Source organism: Triplophysa dalaica, chromosome 10, assembly GCF_015846415.1.
Source record: "Triplophysa dalaica isolate WHDGS20190420 chromosome 10, ASM1584641v1, whole genome shotgun sequence".
NCBI classification, from domain to species: domain Eukaryota; kingdom Metazoa; phylum Chordata; class Actinopteri; order Cypriniformes; family Nemacheilidae; genus Triplophysa; species Triplophysa dalaica.
This window is the reverse complement of record NC_079551.1, coordinates 5,186,468-5,207,933: the sequence shown is the minus strand read 5'-3', so window position 1 is coordinate 5,207,933 and position 21,466 is coordinate 5,186,468. Positions and strand designations below refer to the sequence as shown.

At 39.0% G+C, this 21,466-nt stretch overlaps 3 protein-coding genes across 4 annotated transcripts; all 3 read right to left on the bottom strand.

The window, feature by feature from the left end:
* Positions 1 to 464: 464 nt before the first annotated feature.
* mfsd14a1 (major facilitator superfamily domain containing 14A 1) lies at positions 465 to 5,338 on the bottom strand. Its single transcript, XM_056758828.1, has 12 exons — positions 5,074 to 5,338; positions 4,612 to 4,707; positions 4,472 to 4,534; positions 4,268 to 4,395; positions 3,668 to 3,782; positions 3,367 to 3,585; positions 3,175 to 3,288; positions 3,016 to 3,087; positions 2,819 to 2,931; positions 2,396 to 2,493; positions 2,164 to 2,318; positions 465 to 2,011 (listed from the first exon to the last, which is right to left on the bottom strand). The coding sequence occupies exons 1-12, from the start codon at positions 5,149 to 5,151 to the stop codon at positions 1,805 to 1,807; spliced, it is 1,458 nt and encodes a 485-aa protein (XP_056614806.1). The 5' UTR covers positions 5,152 to 5,338; the 3' UTR covers positions 465 to 1,804.
* A 742-nt stretch (positions 5,339 to 6,080) lies between these two features.
* On the bottom strand, positions 6,081 to 10,075 carry abhd14a (abhydrolase domain containing 14A). The gene is made up of 5 exons (XM_056758933.1): positions 9,950 to 10,075; positions 9,361 to 9,635; positions 7,797 to 7,912; positions 7,423 to 7,658; positions 6,081 to 7,332 (listed from the first exon to the last, which is right to left on the bottom strand). Exons 2-5 carry the CDS (start codon positions 9,630 to 9,632, stop codon positions 7,150 to 7,152), a joined length of 807 nt encoding a protein of 268 aa, XP_056614911.1. The 5' UTR covers positions 9,633 to 9,635; positions 9,950 to 10,075; the 3' UTR covers positions 6,081 to 7,149.
* Positions 10,076 to 11,171: 1,096 nt separating this feature from the next.
* Positions 11,172 to 20,807, bottom strand: hyal2b (hyaluronidase 2b). 2 transcript variants are annotated; one of them, XM_056759600.1, is made up of 4 exons: positions 20,663 to 20,807; positions 15,453 to 16,434; positions 13,117 to 13,206; positions 11,172 to 12,663 (listed from the first exon to the last, which is right to left on the bottom strand). In XM_056759600.1, exons 2-4 carry the CDS (start codon positions 16,425 to 16,427, stop codon positions 12,277 to 12,279), a joined length of 1,452 nt encoding a protein of 483 aa, XP_056615578.1. In that variant the 5' UTR covers positions 16,428 to 16,434; positions 20,663 to 20,807; the 3' UTR covers positions 11,172 to 12,276. The 2 variants fall into 2 exon arrangements, with proteins under 2 accessions (XP_056615578.1, XP_056615579.1); XM_056759601.1 differs by lacking the exon at positions 20,663 to 20,807 and adding an exon at positions 17,848 to 18,158.
* Positions 20,808 to 21,466: the final 659 nt, after the last annotated feature.

Here is a 21,466-nt window from a genome sequence, read left to right as displayed (position 1 = left end):
ATATTTTACTGTATACGAAGGCCTTTTATTTCATTGTAGTTTCCTTTTTCATCTAACTGATCTCAATAACACAGTACTCGTTATAAAACGTTCATAACACTTTGTGAAAAAACATAGTTTTAAAATATTTTCAAGTATTTGTAGTATGCAGGGCTTTTCTCAAGATTTAACTCCAATAACCTGCATGGGGCTACTTTATTAATGATAAAGTACAAATATTAGTTATAAGACTCTAAGACTATAAGTATTTTTTAGATTGCATCTATTTAAAGAAAGCAATTATAGATCCTTCTGCCCCCTTTTTAATTGATCATGTATGTTTGGTCTCATTGTCAATTTACTGATTAAATATCTGTTAACTAGAGTTTTATTTTTGTGTCCTCTATTAAATGTGTATCACTTTTATGTGCTAAACTAAGATCTGTTGGAATCAAAGATTAAAGTACAAACTCCTGTATCGCGCATACATCAAAATATTCAACTTTTATTGAAATGCATGTTCGTGGCATATTTACATTGTTAAGTCAAAACAATCCACCATATGTTAAAATTTTAGAATGAAGACAGCACATCAGAACCACAGAACGTAAAAAAAAAAGCACGCTGCATCTTGAGAAGAAGTGAAATATATTACAGAAACTCAAAAAAAAGCACTCAACTAATATGAACTCTCCAATAAAATGTCAATTTGGTCAAACGTCTTTAAAACAAACTGTTCATCTGTGTCTTAACAAAATGAAATACAGAAAGGCCACTGGCAAATTTTCCCACAAACGCACTTCTGTCGGTTGGCATTTTGTAAGTTTTATTTACGTAAACGAAAATAGCTTTCAAAAGATAACCGTAAATCTTAATCCAGACATAATGCATTCTTGATCTACGAATGTAGCAAGAGTCTTACAAGACGTGTGACATATTTAATTTTTTTTCCGATCCTCTTACATTTTCGAATTCCCATCAGCAATGCGTCGCAAGCTGGGAAGGCACCATTGTTTTTAAGTGGTATGAAAAAACAAGCAACAGTTAAATATATGAGCAACAACCGATATGAAGCTGTACCACGATCATTCCATTGTGACGTTGAAAGTCTGAACCATCAAGTTAAGGCCGTTCATGATGAAGCGCTGGAAATCCGTACAATCACCAGTTGTGTTTCCTAACAAACTTCACAGCATATCGCTTAAGATCATTGGGCAGTGATCATCAACCACACGTTCCATAAACAATTTTTGTCAACATTAACAAACAACTTTTCCAGTAGCTTGTCTTTGTACAATTGCACAAATTTTGCTCAAAATCTGGCGAATGTTTTGAGGCAGAAAAATTAAATTTGCTTTAGTTTCGCAAAATTTAGTTTTGCTTGTACGTGAATACACGTTTTGCGATGCCGCTCGACCCTTCTATTCGGGAAACACGCTGTTTTCCGAGACGTTCCTGACCAGGTTAATGTCCCTGAGTGAGTAATGGTTATGAAGAACTACGACAAGTCAGAAAGGACGGTAAAAAACAAAGAAAAGGCAAAACCAAATAAAAGAATAAATACAAGCCATAGCAATAGTGCCTTTAGACAGAACCGTCATTAAATATATGTTCTCCTATACACATTTCTTTAAAAAGTGGTGCTCTATTCACGATACTAATCCAAGATCTTTCATCCCGAAAGAAATATTTTGGTATATTTCAATGAAATGCTTGGATCTCCAAGCAAGGACTGACTTCTAATATTTCTGATATAGCTTTACGATTCAATATACAACAGCTTCCATGCGTAGCTCTTTCCTCGCACCCGTAATTGAACAGCCGATCACACGTTAGTGTCCTGTAAGAGGGGCTCTTTGGCCTCCCCGGGCGGGTGGGGGCTATGCGGGTGCCCGTGGGGCGACGTGTGCTTTTTCCAGCTTCCCGCACGAGCGCCCATATGGGGGTGTTCAGGAATGAAGAGCGCCACCAGGAGCGCTAGCAGCACAGAACACGCTCCGAAGAGGAACGGCGGTCCCGGGATTATTGTGCTCTGTTGGGGAGAAGCACAAAAAAAGAAACTCATAACATGAAGCCAAAGTGTTTTCAAAACGATGTTTAAGGTTTTTGAAACAATAAATAGCAAGTAAACCAGATTTAATACTTCAGTTTAACATCGACATGTACATATGTACATTAACTCACCTGTTGGGGATGATCGTGATGGTGCTGCACATCATGTTCTTTCTCTGGCACCTGGTCCAGCTCGACATGAAAAATGTAGAAGATGAATCCGTAAAGGGCCGGACCCAAACCGTTACACAGTCCACGGATGCCCGTGACCATACCCTGACCCACGCCTGTGGAAATGAGAGAGAGATGTTTAGCGTCCTGGTTTGGTATGAAACACGCATCTCAGATCAAATAAAAAAGTGACCTTGCTGGTCCGGATCGGCCGTGCGGGAGATCAGGGCACTCACAGCAGGAAAAGTGATACTGGACATGGCCGCCACAGCTCCTGCTGCCCACATCATCCTAGAAAATTGAAAAATGTGATCGGAGGCAGTTAATAATAGATTTATAACTGAATGATAAATAAAAAAATGACAAATGCACTTAACAAAATTGGTATAAAATTAAACTAAAATTTAATAAAAAGGGTTGTAATTCAATTATAAATAATAAAACGACAAGCAAATATCAAATTAGGTCAAAATTCAAATTAAATATTTAATTAATAATTAAATGGTATATAATAAAATGTCAAACCAAAACTAAATCTGACTTAAACTAACATTCAAATATTTCAAATACAAAATATGAATAAAACTAAAACACAATAAAACAAATTAAGGTTTACCATGGCTCCGATCCGAACCCATACCAAGCGAGCTGTAAAATCTGGAACCCCAATCCCAGCAATATTGTGTTCTTGTTCCCAATAGAGCGCATCAGTAAACTTAACACTACAGTCTGCAGGCACAGAGAAACACAAATTATACACTATTTACCACCGTATACCCCTCATAAGTATAAATCGAACTGAAACGTACTGACCTGAGCGACAATAGAGAGCAGCCCGAGAACAGCAATAAACGCTGCAACAGTCTCAGGGGAAAATCCCATAATCTGAACCACAAAGACAAAACAACTTTATGGCCTTTTGTTTAGAGATTTTTACAGACTTGATTCACAAAGTAAAACTTTGCGACGGACCTGTTGCAGATACAGAAAGAAACTCGAATACTGTCCAGCCTCAGGCAGGTAAGACAGAAACACTGTGATACAGATGAGGAGAACCGTCGAGTCCTGGCCCACCTTCCTCAGAGACTGCAAAGAAACGGAGAACATTGCATAAAACAAACAGAACTGTTTGTGATTGCGATACACACAGTAAAATCAACTCACAGCGAAAGGATCCGCTTGCTCCCATGAGATCGGAGCGCCCCAGGATGCCGGTCTCATTTTCTCGGGGAGCGATTCGGGCACGGCCACCAGGATGAAGCAGATGTCCAGCATGGCGATAGCAGAAGCCAAAACCACAACCAGACTGTCTCCATAGACCTGGCTGAGATACGCTCCGATCGCCGGGCTTGTCACGAGACTCGCCGCAAACGTGGCGGAAACCTTTTAGGACAACGACAGAAGCATTAACATACAAAGAGATGGAGATTCAACATCAAAGGGTTTTCGGGTCACTCATACACACCATGCCGTAAGCCATGCTGCGTTCATGTTCTTGGGTGATGTCAGCCACGTAGGCAAAAATAACCGAGAAGGTAACAGCGAACACTCCGGATACAGATATGACGGCGAAATACCACCTGAAATACAACATTTCCAATCAAATTTAAAAGAATTCAAATCAGTCATATAAAAAAATCACTGTAAAAAAAAGGTAATTTTATAGGAAAAAAAATTTGTTTACAGATTTTTCCAAAAAATTTAAAATGCGGTCAAAAAACATCAAATTACAGAAAAAGACCTGAAGAAAAGAAAAACATGAAGAAAAGTTTACAGGGAAGAAAAACGGTTATATTACAGCATATTTAGGTTTCCCCAGTTGTCTGTTTTTTTTTTTAAATAAAACTTGTTATAAAATAAACAACTTTTACTAAGATTTTTACTAAAATGTGAATTAATAAAAAAACTGTCACCGAAACTGAAATTAACAGAAATAATTTAGAGAATTAAGACACAACAAGAGAACTTCTTATAGCACCCAAATAAAAAGGTCACATGGTGGCTGCTCAACCAATAGGATCAAACAAATGGCATATCATTCAAATAAAAATAATTGATCACATACCAAGGGCTGATCTTCATAAGAGGAATAGGAGCACAGGTGAAGAACACGGTGAGAAGAAGAAACGACTTTCTTCCCCAAACATCCGACAGAGCACCAATGAGAGGAGCGCTTAAAAACGACAGCAGACCCTGCGGACAGACGCACAGGCGTGAATGCTTCACAATCAGGCGTAACAGTTTTAAACTAAAGAATCACAGCAGGTACCTTCACTCCCTGAATCAAGCCGTTCATGAGAAACGTGTGTTTGGGAAACGTTTCGTGGAGGGCCTGAGAACGCAGAATACAGAGTTAATGGACTTCCATGTGACCTTTATTTAACCTTTTATTATCAAAGTTAAACTTACTCCCAAAGTAGGTGCAGTCAGCAAACCCCACGCGAAGAACTCCAGGAATATGACGATAACTGCATGATAAACGCTGGGTGCGCCGAAACCTTGAGGCTGGAGAGAGACGCCACATTACAATGAATCCCATTGACTTCCACAATATGGACACAAACAAAACCACTGAGACATTCCTCAAAATATCTTCTTTTGTGTTCTACTCAAGAAAAACTCATATGGATGTTTTGAGGGTGAATAAACAATGACGGAATTTGGATTTGTGGGTGTACTGTCCCTTTAAATCTTCGTGAAGAACATAATGGTTACATAGAGGAAATACAATGACAGGTGATGTTATACATCATCTTATGTTGAAACATCGCATCCGCGATTTTAAACACGGCCACAATAACGATGTTTATACTAACATACGACGTTTTCCGTTTATATAAAGGTGGTTGTATATAAGGAGCGGATACTCACCGCTCCTCCATCCTTGATGATGATTTTCTTCGCCAGCAACAAACTGCGATTCACCCGCTTCTTCTTTTTCTGGGTCATATTATCATCCTAGTCGCTCGCACTACGGTCAGATCGCGGCGATTTTAACGGAAGCGCATGTGTGTGGATGTGGAGCGGGACGAGATGAAGGGAAGATGGGGGGAATCTCGCGAATCTCGAAGCTGTTTTTCGTCCATTCAGTTTAGGGTGATGTACACAGTCGCCATCTTCCCCAGCTCGAGCGCGTGGTGTGCGTCATGACGTCGGAATCATTCGATTCGGCTTTGCCACGCCCACACACAATGTGCTCAAACGTGGTCGATATGGGAAATTAACGTAACCTTTTTTTGGTAGAATGCTATTTAAACATTTCGCATATTTACACAGCATGACATTTTTTATGTATTTATTTATGTTTTATTATTATTAATATTTCAATATTTAACTCGCGTGGACTTCTTTTTTATTATACCTTAAGTCAGGTTCTTAAGTCAGGCCTAATTTATAATTCTTTATTGATTCAAACTAATTACGTTCACACATTTTATATATTCATATAAATAATATATTGTAAGTCGATATCGGAAAATAACGCAACCTTTTGTTAAGCAAAATTATATTTAAACATTTTTGTTTAAACTTTTCTAACAGCATTATACATTTTTAGTTATTTATAATGTTATTAGAAATATTATATTTATTTATATTTTTAATATAAATATTTGTATAATTATAATTTTATCTCCATTAAAATCGTTCATATTTAAGTCATGTGGACTTCTTTTTTTATTATACCTTTATAAGTACTAAAGTCAGGCTTCATTTATAATTCTTTATTGATTCAGTCATTACGTTTTACACATTTAAAAAAAATGTTTAAATATATTGTAATACTATATAAAAGTTTACGATCTGTATTACTATGATGTATACTAGTGAATTGCCGTGATCCTCTGCTGTATTATAAATATACATCACAAATGCAAAAATTATTATTAACTGACTTTATTTTGCATCGAACAAAAACATCTCACGGTTCTGCTGTACAATGCATGTAGTTCCGAATTCAGTCTTGGTGGAGACGGCTGTCATGTTATGTGATGTTACAAATATCGACATTACAGAGATGCCTCACTGTTCTGTTCAACATTCATATTAACAGGTTTTAAACATACAAAAAATAGACCACAGGACATAAATACCACACAATACAGTTTTTCATGAAAAAAATGTAACAAAAAAATAAACAATAAATATGTGAACCGATGATGCAATCAGCTACCTGATTTTTCAGGTGTGGAAATATGTGGCGAGGGCAAATGTCCAAATAATTTAATGATACAGAACAACTTACTGCGAGTTTTAATAATAAGGTGCGAATTTACAGACACGAAAGGCGGTCAATACTGCCAAAACTCCCTTCAGCTCTCGGCAGCGGAAACCATGGGTTGAGTCATTGACATAAACCCAACATGTAGTGTTCCATGTGCCAACTGCTGGTGTGAAAACCCTTGATTTCCTGCCGTGACACCAAGAAGTTTTTTTACACATAACAAGAAGAGATCAGTTTTTTACCATTGAGAGTTTTGTGTTCAACAGGAGAGACTAAAACTGTCAACAACAGTTGAGCTAAAAATGTTTTGAAAGATGAGAATGTGAAGTCCCAAACCATACCCAAAAGCAAAATGTCCTTCACCCGTATGTCTGTCTTTCTTCTGGAAAACACAAAAGGAGATACTATGAAGAAAGTTGACAATCAAACAACATTGAACCCCATTGACATGTATGAAAACAAAAGCACTGAGACATATTTAAGATATCTGGTCTTTAAAGTTTAGTCTGTGGAAACATAATAACATTTAATTTCATAACGCTGGACACTGGTATTTTACAAAGAAGTCAAATGCCCGTTCCAGTGAGTTGTTTTTGTCGAGTGTTTGGCCATCTCGCAAAAAGCAAAAGAGTTGTTAGTCTCAGATCTGCTCTGCCTCAGCATTTCCTTTTTCTTTATCTTTCGGCATCTTCTTAAGTCTTTTTCGGTCTCAGTCTGTCCGTCTCTCAGTCCAGTTTGCTGAGGAAGTCGAGCAAGGCGCGATGAAACTCGCGTGGTTTGTCCATGTAGCAGGCGTGTCGAGCTCCCGGCAGCTTCACCACCGTGTGATTGGGCAGCTGAATCAGATTCTTATGGGACTGGGCACCCAAATTAGTGTCCAACTCTCCATAAACGATCAGCGTGGGAGTCTATGACACAAAAAATGAAAGAGAAAAAGAGCTAAACTTAACTGAGTATTAAAATGCAAAGTCCAAATTAGAAATATGCGAACATCACACCTGGATGTCCCGGTACTCTTGAGGGGTGATGCTTCGGGTGCCCACAGGGGCGATGGGCACAAATCCGTGCAGCTGGGCGCTGTGTCTCTGGAGGAAGGGCAGGGCGTACTGGCCACTCATAGAGGGGCTCAGTAACACTGGAGATCTGACACCCAAAGATTCCAGAAAACGCTTGAGCAATTCCACGCGGCTCTGGTCCGACTTTACAGTCTCTGAGTCAGGGGAGTTGCCAAAACCTGCCAAAAACTCAACGTCTCAACGTCTGCCATTCGAGTAATGCATTTGTACCGATGGACCCGACATTGCTAACATCGTAAAAATATAAGTCTCAGAAATAAGTATATAATGTTAAAATGAAAGAAAGGAGCTAGTACCGGGAAGATCGAGGGCCAAGGCCTGATATCCACTGGAGGCCAGCAGGCTGAGGGTCCCCAGCTCCTCCCAGGTTTTAGAAGTGAACGCCTGACCATGAAGCAGCACCATCTGCAACCTGAGAGAGAAAAGATCCTGTTAATAAAGCTCTATTCAACAATACATCATTATTAATTAAACTAATTAAACTTAACAACAAAACGAGTGGATTTAATACATGATGTGCAAGGTAGAAAATTAACAGATTATAGTTAATGGGGTTAATTTTCATTATGGATGTTCTCTTATCTTTTGTCTTTAGGAACCACACTTAAAGAAGTAGTTCACCTTCAAAAGGAAAATTCTGTCGTCATTTCTTGTCTTGCCATTTCAAACCTGTAGGACTTTCTTCCTTCCGCAGAACCCAAAAGAAGGTATTTTGAAGAATGTTGTTTACAGCCCCCATTCAAGCGAATGTTACCAACATTTTTCAAAATATCTTCTTTTTCCAGTTCGCTTCCCTAAATTTACAGCCTGACATAGATGGCGCTTAATGAAAATCAGAAACACCTCGGTACTCAGGGTGGCGCTGCGCAATTTTCTGTTTCTGACACTTTCTTGTCACACAGAAGAAAAATACATCTTGCTTCGTCCTTGTCAATGTATGCTCAAGCGCCACCAAGTCGTGTTTTACTGTGACTTCAGCAGCTCCAGGCACGTGAACAAAAAAATCTTGTTGGTCGGCCACTTTTTTAACGCGGCACATCAAACAAAAAAACAGAGCTCGAGACGTTTAAAAAACAAAGTGACGTTTTTACGCCTGTGCACACTCACATTGGCGCCCTTTGTTTAGTCACTGGGTGCTAAACGTGGATGCAACAAGCCACAAAGCATCTGGTCTATTTCTAGGGTTTTTTCTCCCGAACCAAAAAAGGATGATTGTTGAAATTGGTTATAGGAAGCCAGCCGGGTTAGTTATCTGCAACTTTGTAAATAAAACATCATTTTGTGTTCTGCAGAAATAAGAAAGTCATACATGTTTGAAATGACAAGCGTGCGTGTAAATGATGAAATAATTTTCATCTTGAATGTAAAACCAGTCCTTTAAGAATAAAATGAGTTATGGTCAAGGTCAAACAATAGTTACCGTGTTAACAATAGTACATGTGTGATAACTTTGGTTTATGCTGTAGCTAAACCATGGTTAAGGTTTGTGGTTAAGGTCCGTGCAAAACATCCTAATAAATAACAGATTTTTTGGGTAGTTGACAAATAAACCGGACAACTATATGCGAATTGCAGAAATGTGTGAAAAAACAAACAATGAAGATGAATCACTCCTGTGCTATTTTATATTATGAATATTTGTTTCAACATTTTTGATGTCACACCACAGGACACATGGTACGATTTATTTCTCACCCACCGATCTGTTAAGAGGACGCTTGGGATAAATAAAGTTCATTTCTTAACTCCACTTTGACATTCAAAATGCTGCCTAGGTAGGGTGCTCGCTAGAATTTATAACACGGCCAGTGCTCTAACCAGTCAAGTAACCCCTAATATATAAATTCAATCCGATCTCACTTGGGTAGAATCTGTCTTCCAGCGCTGTCCACCGGCAAAGCCTCCCTGAAGAACAGCGGCGGGTCCCCAGGCAGCTGTCCCGTCCTCACCGTGATGTTGATGCTGGACTGCGGAGGTGGTGGAGGGGACGCGACGATCATTCCCATCCGCTGCTGCACCTCCAGTGACGGCTCCATACTGCCCTGACGCATGGAGGGCAGGAGCAGATACAACAGCACTGTGGCCAATAACACCAGACCCAAAACCACCAATCGGTTGCGGAAAAAATTCATGATCTGCATTGAGAAGGACATCAGATGATCAAACACAACAAGCGTGAAGAAAACGACGCTAAACCGTTTAATCCCATAATTACTGCGGAATCAGACTCCATTTTGAGAGGATGACACTTAAAATAGCATGTTATATAAATAAGGGAACATATTCTCTATGTATTGACCATTGGCAAGTATTGCGAGTAACGTTATTTATATTTTTCTCATGAATGGGAGAAGAAATAACGGCACCCAAAGTGCGCAGATGATGCTTCATAAATGATTTTGCAAAGAATGCGAGCGCACAGCAAGTAGATCATGCATTCAATACTTACCGAAAATACGCAAAAATGAAAGAAACGTTAAATAATCGATGATATTCTGAAAGTTTATGATTGATCATAATTCGCATGTACTGACGGTAGCGCTGCTCTATCGCGCTGCGCACAATAACAGTTCCGTGTGGAAACACGCGCACGTTTGTTTGAGTTCCGCCCACTGAAAGTTCCCGCACGAGAAACGGCGTGCTTTCATTCCTGTGGCTAGAAACACATTGTCATTTTTTGTGTGTCGTTGCGAAATAATGTCTCGTAAAAGCATGTTATTGCACATTTTCACGTTTTTATAGCTTTATAGATTTCGGTCCTACCACCACAGTACTTTTAATAGGGAAAAACCATAGTTACCTTTATAAAGTCACATCAACAAGAAAATTCACAAAAGCACAATTAAGCTGTTATAAATGTTCATAAAGGCTGTTATTTGACCAAACGAAGATTAAATGATGTTATTTCTGTCCCATTTGGCCTTGCCAGGAGTCTTCTGTAATTGCACAGATGATGTCCTCAGGAAAGCATGCATGACATGTGGATTCCATATTGCGGTGGAGTTGCGAACAGTCTGAGCCACGGATTCCTGAATTACAATTCAGACATACCAGTAAATAAACGGAGGATCCCGAACGGAAGGCCCCTGCTGGGGGTCTCGGATGATTGTGTGTGTGTGTGCGCTGGGGTAATGAGAAGAAACCTAGCAGAGACTGGATGTCTGGTTTGAGTTATAACACAAGGCGTTCTCTGTACCACCAGTCTCATAATGTTCCATTTGGCACTGTCTTAATACCCCCCTTAAAGTAACGAAACTAGGACAGGACCCAGAAACACGAAGGGGTGGAAGAAACCAACACAATAGTGAACGGCAATAATGATAGATCTACAGATCTGTGTTTTAGATCGTAAGTACACACACTTCTTTAGAGATATGGATCGATAAACACAGTGGGGTCCGAAAGTATGAGATCACCGGTGGAAACACATGATCTCAGAATGTTTCAAAGAGTATGTTCTGGACTTCAATGTAAGCGAATGTGACAATCTCAGACTTTGGGCCTCCTGTCCATATTCTTCTAGTTATTCAGATGTGACACACGAGCTTCTCTCAAGTGAATCAAACGTGTTCCACGGACACACGCTTCTAGTATTACTCAGATCTATAACAGAAAGTGGTTGTGAAGATATATCAGAAGTTAAGGGAAATTCAAACAAGGAATCCACGGTCTTAAATCTTATCAGATTTATTGCAAAAATATAAACAGACAATTTCAGAATAATACTAAACTCTCAAACACCTGATGGACTCATTCTGGATGTAAAAGCTCTTGTATACTTCATGTTATACAAGACTATCTGGAAAGTAAAGCCTGAATTTGGCATCAAGCTTTGTAAAAAAATGAAGAATTAACTAGTCGGCATTAGGGTTTTTGGTTTACTTTAGTCTTAAAGAGGTTTCGTGAACCGAATCTGGATAAAGAGGCACCACAACGAAACCAAACAAACACAGTTTTATGGTCACATGGTTCTTCCAACATTTCAAACAACACAGGATCATGTTTCTGAGGACCGCACGACGAAAACAGATCTGACATTTCATTCCAACTTAGTTCTGGATATATATAAACATGATATATAACCAGTTTATCCCGCAAATGTAGATAGAAAAAGAGAAATTAAAGGCATCAAGACAAAGAAATCTGCGATATACTGACTTGATATTTACATGAGCAAGTTAAGCAAATAATTTCTCACCATCCAGCAGCGGTCAAAGTATGAATCTGATGAAGTAGGTCAAAAACGTGTTCATGAAAACGACGCATATTGTAGCAAAACATCTGCACCAATTACAGTTAAATGAATATACAAACATGACTCAGACATCTTTACGTTCTTAACAGATAATGTGAAACACACCCAACAAACTTAGATGAGGCAGCAGTGTCACGATAACAAAATTGTTTGGCAGCACAAAAGAAGGTCACGGCCTTAAACAAGTTATAAAAAGGCCTTGGATGACAGACTTCCAGATCTATAGTTCAGCACATCATTTATATAAAAAAGGCACGTGAACACAGATAGCGTGTCATTCTTACATCAATAACAAACAGAAGAATTCCTTCCCTTTGTTGTTCACCCTCGCATACAGCAGGGGGTCAACCCTACAAAGCCATCGCTATTCTGCAAATAGTGTCCAACATGTTGTCAGACCGCTTTTGTGGATTTGGCTTTTCCACTTCTCCAAATACTAACAAAAGTCTTCCGTCTCCTGGGGACCTAGCCCATTTACCGAAGAGAAGGTCAGGTGTATCCTCATAGTAGTTCTCCGCACCTCACTGTAGGAACCCCAACAGTACCAGCGGTAGAAGAAGAATCTGCACATAGGTGGTCCTAAACACCATCGCCCTGTTTCTCATTTCACTCTGGCCACAGTTCTCCCCCACGTACCCATTGTAACACTGACACTGGAACTCTTTTCGTAAGCGGTTGCGCTCTTCTGTGTCCATCTGCCCTGAGACTTTCAGATCGTTCCCCTGGCGCACTATGCTGTGGGTGCTCGGGCTCAGATGGAGGTACGTGTCCGTGTCCTGTTGTTTGCGAAGACAGCGTCCGCGAAAGTTGCAGAGTTCCCGGCTGCACTGCTCTGCGGCCGTTGTGACGTTGAGGAGGTACTGACCCAGCGGCCCTCGCAGGTATTCGTTAAGTGTATAACAGCTTTCCTGGAGGGAACAAGAGGAAGAACCAATCACAATATTTAGAATTTTGCAAAAGCGTGGCTTAACGACGTTAAAAAATAATATCTTGGGCAATGCTTTACTTGGCTTTACTTACAATTTATTTTCTTTATTTTATTAATTTTCAAACTGTTATTTCTAAGAACAAAAAATGATAAAACATGGCTGTCATTTGAGGCAAAACCTTGGCCACAATTTTTTTAACTCTGCCAGTGAAAAAAGCCACAAAAGAAGCCAAATCAGAATCGAATTAGCGTAGACGTAGAGTGATAAACAAGAAAAATTCCAAAGCTGCTATGAGATATCAACCCTCGCCCAATCAAAATAAACAACTAGAGCTAGCTGGCAGTTTCATATTTATAATAAAATCTCATATTAACCACTCTGATCTCGACCAAAATCGGTCTACCACTTTTAAAATAAACACGTGGAACTTACACGACTGCTGGCATACGTGGAATCACCCCAAAAGATAACGCCGGCGACACCCAATGCCACACTCTCGCCGATAGAAGACACCAAATCCATCTACAAAGGGGAGAGACAGAAATAAGTGAGTTGAACTTATTACACCAAAATTATGATCTGCCCCATGTTAGGAAGCCAAACATGTGTTTTAGATAGTAGCTCATCTATCCCTTTATATTAAATCCAGTTCCTCGCATAAGTTTCTTTATAAAATGGAACATTGTGGTGTTGCAAATAATCCCTCTGAATCATCGAATCTCATAGCACAAACCTTATTAAGAAAGTATTTGTGAACAGAACGTCTGCGTGCGTGTTTGTTTAACAGTCTACCGTTTGTATATTTGTGAAGAGTGACACAACGAGCGTCACTTGTAATTGACGACAAAGAGCTCAATTTTCCATTGTGACCACACACTTTGTCTTTCTGCTTTGATGACATTACTCACAATCATTTATTTGTTCTTGTTTAAACTATCCAGAAGGTAACGTCACTCTACTCTAGACAAAACAAACGTTTCCAAGCGTTCCTTCACAATTGAAACATTAATTTATTATTTACAGACCAGTTAAAATCTCAACAAACATATTTTAGGGATCCAAGCGTCAGAGTTTATAGTTTATAACAAACTGAAAAGAAAAATTTCAAGACTTTGATAAAAGTCCTATTACCTTAGAAATTGTATCGGTTTCGAACTTGTTTGAAGGTTCTAAAAAAAGTAACCTAGGTCATTGAATGAACAAAGCTTTCTGTTATGTTTACTTTCAACAGTATTCATGTCAGTTTTCAGTTCATTAAATAACTAACAAAATATTGCCGTGATGTTATGATTTGTTCGACTTCAGCAGGGTGGCGTCGTAAACGTACGACAGAGCGTCGTAAAACATGTTTGGCTTCAATCACCTGAACCGTAATTACTGTCAAGCTTTTACAGCAGTTTATTTTTTAGGTTTACGAGAAATTTCAGTGCTGACCTCCATTAGCAGCTTAGAGGGTAAATTTTGTATAATAACTCAAGAAATCGCAGTGTTTATTGTAGTAGAACGGTGGCATTTCTCTAGGCTCCGTTTTCTATTTTGCTGGTTTGTGACCTGTCGTAGAGAAATTTGGAAAGTGTGGTATTAAACCCCATGTTTGGATTTCTCTTTGGTTGGCTTATATTTTATATCGGGCAGTAGAAAACGGACGCTTCACACGCGTCTGAGGAACCCAACACCTTAAGCGCAACACAAGGTAAAATAAAAGTTCAGACACAATTTGAGGTCAAAAGATCAAGATGTCAAATATATACATCGCACATCTCAAATGAACTTTATAGCAGGCTTTGTCTTCTCTGCTCGGTAAGTTGAGACACTAAACACATATTTTAAGCATCATATTTTTGTTGTACTAAACTTCAGGGGACGGTATGTTATCTGAGCTGTTGAATGCATTGTGGCATGCGTCTCAAAGACCAGAGGGAACCAAGGAACACAGCTGAATCTTTGTGTCTGGAAAGCAGAGACGACCCTGCATGTGTGCTATATTTAGGACAAGCCATGAAATTTATCGCTCTGCTGAAATTCTTTGCACCTATGTCCCATCGAGTTCTATGCGCTACGGCAAGAAAAAAAAACCCATGACACTCGGCTCCTGAAATGGGATTATCTCTGGACAAGCTGGGATTCCTCCAAAGGACTTCAGGAGCCAACAGACCATCAAACATATATATGTGGGTCTGATCTAGTCTTAAATTGCCTAAATGTTTTAATGTTACTTAATGTTTTTTTGCAATCTGCCTCACAAATATGTTGATGCAAGGGTTAAAGATCTGGGCCAGAGACCAAAAGGTTGTACTTTTAAATCCTGCAAAGGAGTGAATTATGTGCCAAAAAAACTGTACCCTTAGGTTAATTCTAGGCAGATGGACATGTACTTTAAGTCATCTCTGTATCCCCTTAAGAGGGAATAACTTTTTTAGTCAACAAATAAAAATCTTTTATTGCGATTTTATGAATACTTTTTTTAGCTATCGTCTTGAATAATTCTGCATCTGCACATCAGGTGCTTTAAAACACTTTTACACCAGTTTTTTAAGGGGACAGTTCACCCCAAAATTTGTTCGATCTGCAGAGCACAAAAGAAGATATTTTGAAAAATACTGGTCACCAAACAACATTGATTCCCACTGATTTCCCCTATATGAACACAAATACTCCGAGACATTTCTCAAAATATCTTCTTTTGTGTTCTAGAGAAGAAAGAGTCATACAGGTTTCAAAACACATGATGGTAAATAAATGACTGAATTTATTCATAAAACCCTCACCTCTGACAGCAGCAGAACTTCAGAGGGGTTACTAGGAGGAGTGGGGCTTCCGTAAGTGGGCCGCGTGTAGACAAACACGGGCCTGGCCGCACCGTCCCCAACAGACGCCAGTCTCATTCCCTCTTTGACCCGGTTCCGTACGAATTGCTTTCCGGACACCTTGTCCTTCAGCATCTTCCCCATGTATATAGACGGATAGAGAGCTGTGCTCTCCATCCAGAGCCACTTGAGCTCATTGTTTCTCTTTACCTCCACATCTGGACAGTGTCCCATGTAATTTGTCAGGTTGGTTTGGTAATTGTGGTTGTAGCAGTCAGGAAATAGATAGTACCCCCAGAGCTGATGGGGCCGCAGTCTCTTGGCCTCCCTGAGAGTGTCCAACATGAATTTACTGGCCGAGAGCTCGAACTCCTGCTGGGCCACTTTGGTCACCTGATCCTGGAGCCATGTTGGGTTTTTCTCGGAAACTAAGCGTTGAGAGTTGTCACGGTAAATTACTTTAGAGCCCCAGTTACGTATCCAGAGGGGCCGCCACTCCTCCCAGTCAATCACGGCGAGGCCTTTGGAGTCCTTGATGTATTTTTTGACGCCATCCGGCATTTTTTGTACATGCTGCATAATGCTGGCGACCTGCGGAAGCCCGCCGTTGACTGCAGTGCCATCCGCTTTGTAATAAGGGTACAAGCCCAAACGGTCCTTATAGAAGATGGTGAGATTTTGCCCGGTAAACCCCTCGTTCGGAGATGCCACGATCTGAAACTGGTTGAGCTGGAAGTTGATATTGTGGCGAGGTCTGCAGTCTTCAGTGGGGGCGTTCCAAGCCAACAGCAGAGGCTTGCCCGAATACAGTGGCCATCGAGTGGTTTTCAATACCTGAGCTTGTAAACAGGTCCAGACGTGCATCAAAAACAAAACCTGCAGCCAGGAAATTGGTTGAGGTCGTGCCCCCCTGGAGGGACGTATGACGTTATCCATCTCAGACCTGAAACACAAAACAGCTTATGAACATCTGTAAAATCTGAGAGGTGGAACAACGCAATGTTTTTTTTGCAAAACACCTATTAGAGGTTTACAGTTATGTTAAAGTTGTGTGTGTTACCATCATTTTTGAGGATGATACACGATTAAATAAAACATTGCACTACAATAAACTGATACAATAACAGACTGGTGGTTACAGTCACAAAACTATGAATTAAACTTTAATACATACATAAAGTATAAAAACTATAGCATTCTATAGTATTATATAAAGTATTTCGCAGTATAAGTGCACTGATAAACTGCGATAAATACAGTTGTATGTCATCATCTTAATTTTATCAGTAAACTGTAATAAATAGCCTACAACTATAATATTTACTGATAAACTGCGATAAATACTGTAGTATAGTATCATGTATATTTAACTATAATTGTAGTACGCAGTAAAATATGTTATTTTATAAGTTATATTGTATAAAAACGACAGGATTATATACTATTAAATGTAGTATTCTATAGTATACATAAATACACTTATAAACTGTGATAATTACAGTAGTAACCTAAAGTATTTAATAAACTATAGTAGTAGACTGTATTAAATTGTAGTATACTATAGCATTCTACAGTATTATATATAGTATTCTATAGTACAGTATTCAGTAAACTGTTAACTTTAATAAATAGCCTACTATAGTATGCTATAGTAATATTTAACTATAAGTTCAAAACGCTATAGTATCTATAAGATCTATAAGACACCACAGTGTACTATGGTAAACAACACTATATTGTCCCATAGTACATTATAGTATTCTTCTTATACTGTTACATTATGTTCCGATATACGCTATAGCATCTATAAGATCTATACGCACCACAGTGTACTATGGTAAACAACACTATGTTGTCCCATAGTACATCATAGTATTCTTCTTATACTGTTACATTCTGTTCCGATATACGCTGTAGTATCTATAAGATCTATAAGACACCACAGTGTCCTATGGTAAACAACACTATATTGTCCAATAGTACATCATAGTATTCTTCTTATACTGTTACATTCTGTTCCGATATACGCTGTAGTATCTATAAGATCTATAAGACACCACAGTGTACTATGGTAAACACTACATTTTCCCATAGTATTCTTCTTATACTGTTACAATCTGTTCCGATATACGCTATAGTATCTATAAGATCTATAAGACACCACAGTGTACTATGGTAAACCACACTATATTGTCCAATAGTACATCATAGTATTCTTCTTATACTGTTACATTCTGTTCCGATATGTTGTTATGCTGCCGAATTGTTTCACGTTACAAAAGCGCTTCCTCTTTAAACTTAAAAAAGTTACACAACTTAACGTTAATCGTAACCACTTTTTAAAGAACACACTGACCTGCATAGATCAGACTGAATCCGTTCAGCACGCCGGTGATCCGTCCGATCACTCGCCAAAATTAAACCGCGTAGAGTTCATCTATCCATCCGTCTATCTGTTTATTTGATGCCTCATACCTCATAACTGCGATCAAACTCGGGCTACTTTAACGCTAAGTTAACATTAGCATTGCTTGAAAGTCCTTACAATCGCCCCGAGCGCGTGAACCGGTCTGATACAACAGCTGGATCATCTGACTGGATGATTAAACGTGTGGAGACTTCGGCCCTCGGACGATTGAACATCGTTGAGGGGAAGCGTGTACTATTAAACCGTTAAATCATTAAATTGATTGTTTAAACATCTCGCCTCTACAATTATACTATTGTACTTAATTATTAACATTTAGTTCATCATAGTTTATTTTAGTTGTTTCTATATGATTTTAAAGCAGATTGTGGGTAAATCTGTCCCCTCGGTCACCCCCATTCCGTGATTTGGTTTCGCCCGCGCAACTCCGCCGGGGACGAAGAAGCGTTTCTGTCGAGCCGCTGAAGGATTGAAGAGACGTCAAACAAATATCACGTTTCACTGTTTGAGGAACTTGCTGAGAAACAGATGATTTTTATAGAGTTCTGCATTTTCTCCTTCCTCTTCTGTCTTTATTCATCGCCACATCACAAGAGGGCGGAACCAACAGTAAAGATCTTGCAACAAGTACTAAAGTACGACTGTACATACTACTAATAATTTAGTTTTTTATATTATTCATTCAAAACCTTTTATACATCAGATACTCAACGTGATAAAAAAGAAAAACATAGAAATCTCCGGAGAAATGCAAATGGTTTAAAGGCCATAATGGGAGTTGTATTGGTTTAATGGAAACTCTAATGGTCTCTTGTGGGAATGTTTTGGATTCTATTAGGGGGCTGTTATATAGCAGATGGGAACCAATTAAACACCATTAAATCCCTAAAAAGACCTGAACACACTAGATGAAGGGATTTTATAATGGTTTTAATGGTAAACAGCCGATGGTTCATAATGATACTTGGACAAGAAACCATTAGAATGTGTCATTGTTTTTTAAGCAGGGTTTTGTGTATTGATATAAAATATTATATACACTAAGAAACAGATTTGAATAAAAACTAAAACATTCGAGCCAGTGAAATGATCTTGTATAACTCAGTTTCAGAACATTGTGTTTTTAAACTCGGAATGGAAACATTTCAGGGAGCCAAAAATGACATTACATAACAAAACTGCTGAAGCCGGGAAGGTTGACATAAACCTTTAAGTGACAGGAAGTCAGTTTAAGGCAGGGCAGAGATGTTTCCTGTGGCACTAAAGTCCATCCTGTATGTAGACTCATAAAACTCACGAGTCACCTGTGAGTGAAACTCGATGAACCCACCGAGTGGACTCTTTTCACGACTTTACACTTTTAAGCTAAATTAATAAATGACCGAAGTTTCATTTTTATGCGCTCTGTTACTTTAAAAGTGCACTCTGTGGGTAACAGATTACCCCACTTGTTCTTTAAAGATGCTAATGTGTTGAAACTGCATTTGTCAATGGCCAGAACAAAAGCTTATTCAGGCCCAAACTATGAATCCCTTTAGAACGCCTACAGAAAATAAAGAGGCCGTCCATGTGATACAGTGATGTAATGATCGGTTGCGGTCATTGCTATAATGGGAGTGGGAAGGTTGCGGGGGGGGGTATTCAGAGGGAAACCACCCACAGATGCGGACCAAAGGGGTTAACTTTGATGTTGCCTTTGAAGGGCAGACATCATGAAAACCCCCAAATCTCTTGAATATCTGTTCAGCCTAACCTCAAGTAGCCAACAATGAAGACTTTAAAATACATGCGTGTATGCGTATTTTGAGTCGACTTGTCCAGAAAATGGGGAATGTTTGCTTCTGTCCACTCCACAGCAGGAGAGAGACATTCTTGGAGTTTCGCCCCGGGCGGAAGACCTCCATCCTGACCACATCTTGTACTAATAAAGGATTTTAAGAGCTAACAAAGAACTTACAGCCTCTTATGAACACAAGGGCAGACGGAACAGCTGCGAGACATTTTTTGCCACTAATTATCGTCATAGATGTGTGAAAATCTACCATGTGACTTTGACAGGTGTTTGTTTGCAGATGTTTGAATTCATTCTCACACATCTGTCCCGCTTAAAGGGACAGTGCACCCAAAATTCGGTCATCGGGTACTTTCTCTCTTTTTTGTGTGGATTTCTTTTCTTTTCGGAACGTTCTGACATTTCCAAACAATGAAAGTCATCGTTGAGCTCCAAAACGTTACATGAAGTACCAGAAACCCCTACGTAGTTCCACCAGTTTCGGTAGACTTTGTTATATTATTCAGAAATCATAGATGTCAAGAATGTGCACATGAACACAATTATGAGTGAAAACAATCTTCTTTAAAAGTTAAAATACGGTCTCATACACGATTTAGTGGTATTTCTAGGTACTTTGTTCTTTTTGAAGCATAGTGGCTCCAGTCCCTATTCACTTTCATTGAAAGAAAAAGACAGACATAAACATTCTCTTCGAGCGATCTTTGGCATTTCATCGAGGAAAGAATAGGTGTGTGATCAGGACAAAAAAAATGTAACACATATTTTGTATTAAATCCATTTGTTAAAAAATAGATTTACAGTTTTTTATTATAATAAATTTGTATTCCTCAAACGCACAATCTACACAATCGATTTTAACTATCCAACAAACCCTAATATTTTAATTCGAAAAACCTTTTTTAAATATACAGCTAACTGTCAGTTAAAAGTATAAAAGTTCTTACTCACCGTACTGAAGGTCTGTCTCTCTCCAGGCGTTCTCGCTCTCTGTTCTTTCTATAAGCAGGTATCCACCTGCTTCAGCTCGCGTATCACTGAATGCACAGTTGCTCCGAACGTCTGTTTCTATCTTGGAGAGACCACACCTCTGTACCTCCTACACATTCCTGCCCATTACCAAGCCTTCACCAGCCCCTGGCGGACTGCCAGACTTCCGTCTTTTCATCTGCCGATGCTGTGATTAAGAATTGGATTTGAGTTGTTTGGACTGATCTCAGACCAGCCCCTGCAGAAGACCCAAGGCAGCCCCTGGTTCTGGTTGCCAGGGCGATATGAAAGAATCTCATGTCTGACTTTGAGTTATGGACAAATATGTCAAGAGAGAAAGCTGTGAAGTCCACAATATAACTTTCTCTAAACGTCTTCTTCAAATTTTCAAAACGTGTTCTTACAATTTCCTAAAAAAATATGTTAATCTACAACATGTTTTGCTAAACATCCTCAAAAAATTACAAGATGTTACTTTAAAATGTTTTTCTAACATTGTTTATGAAACATACATAATGTTAATTTGAAAACGTAATTTAAATGTTAACAAAACATTCTTATAATATAATTTGTTTGCTGCACTTCATAAACTGCAATGTCCTTAAACACTCATGACACCTTAGAAAGCTTATATCAACAAACTATGAAAACCCTAAAACAGCCTATCAATTACATAGCGAAGCCCTGGAGACGACCCCGAACACTGAGCATGTGTTTCCCATGAGCTAGCTACTTTGTATTTCTCATAAAATGTAAACATGTTGT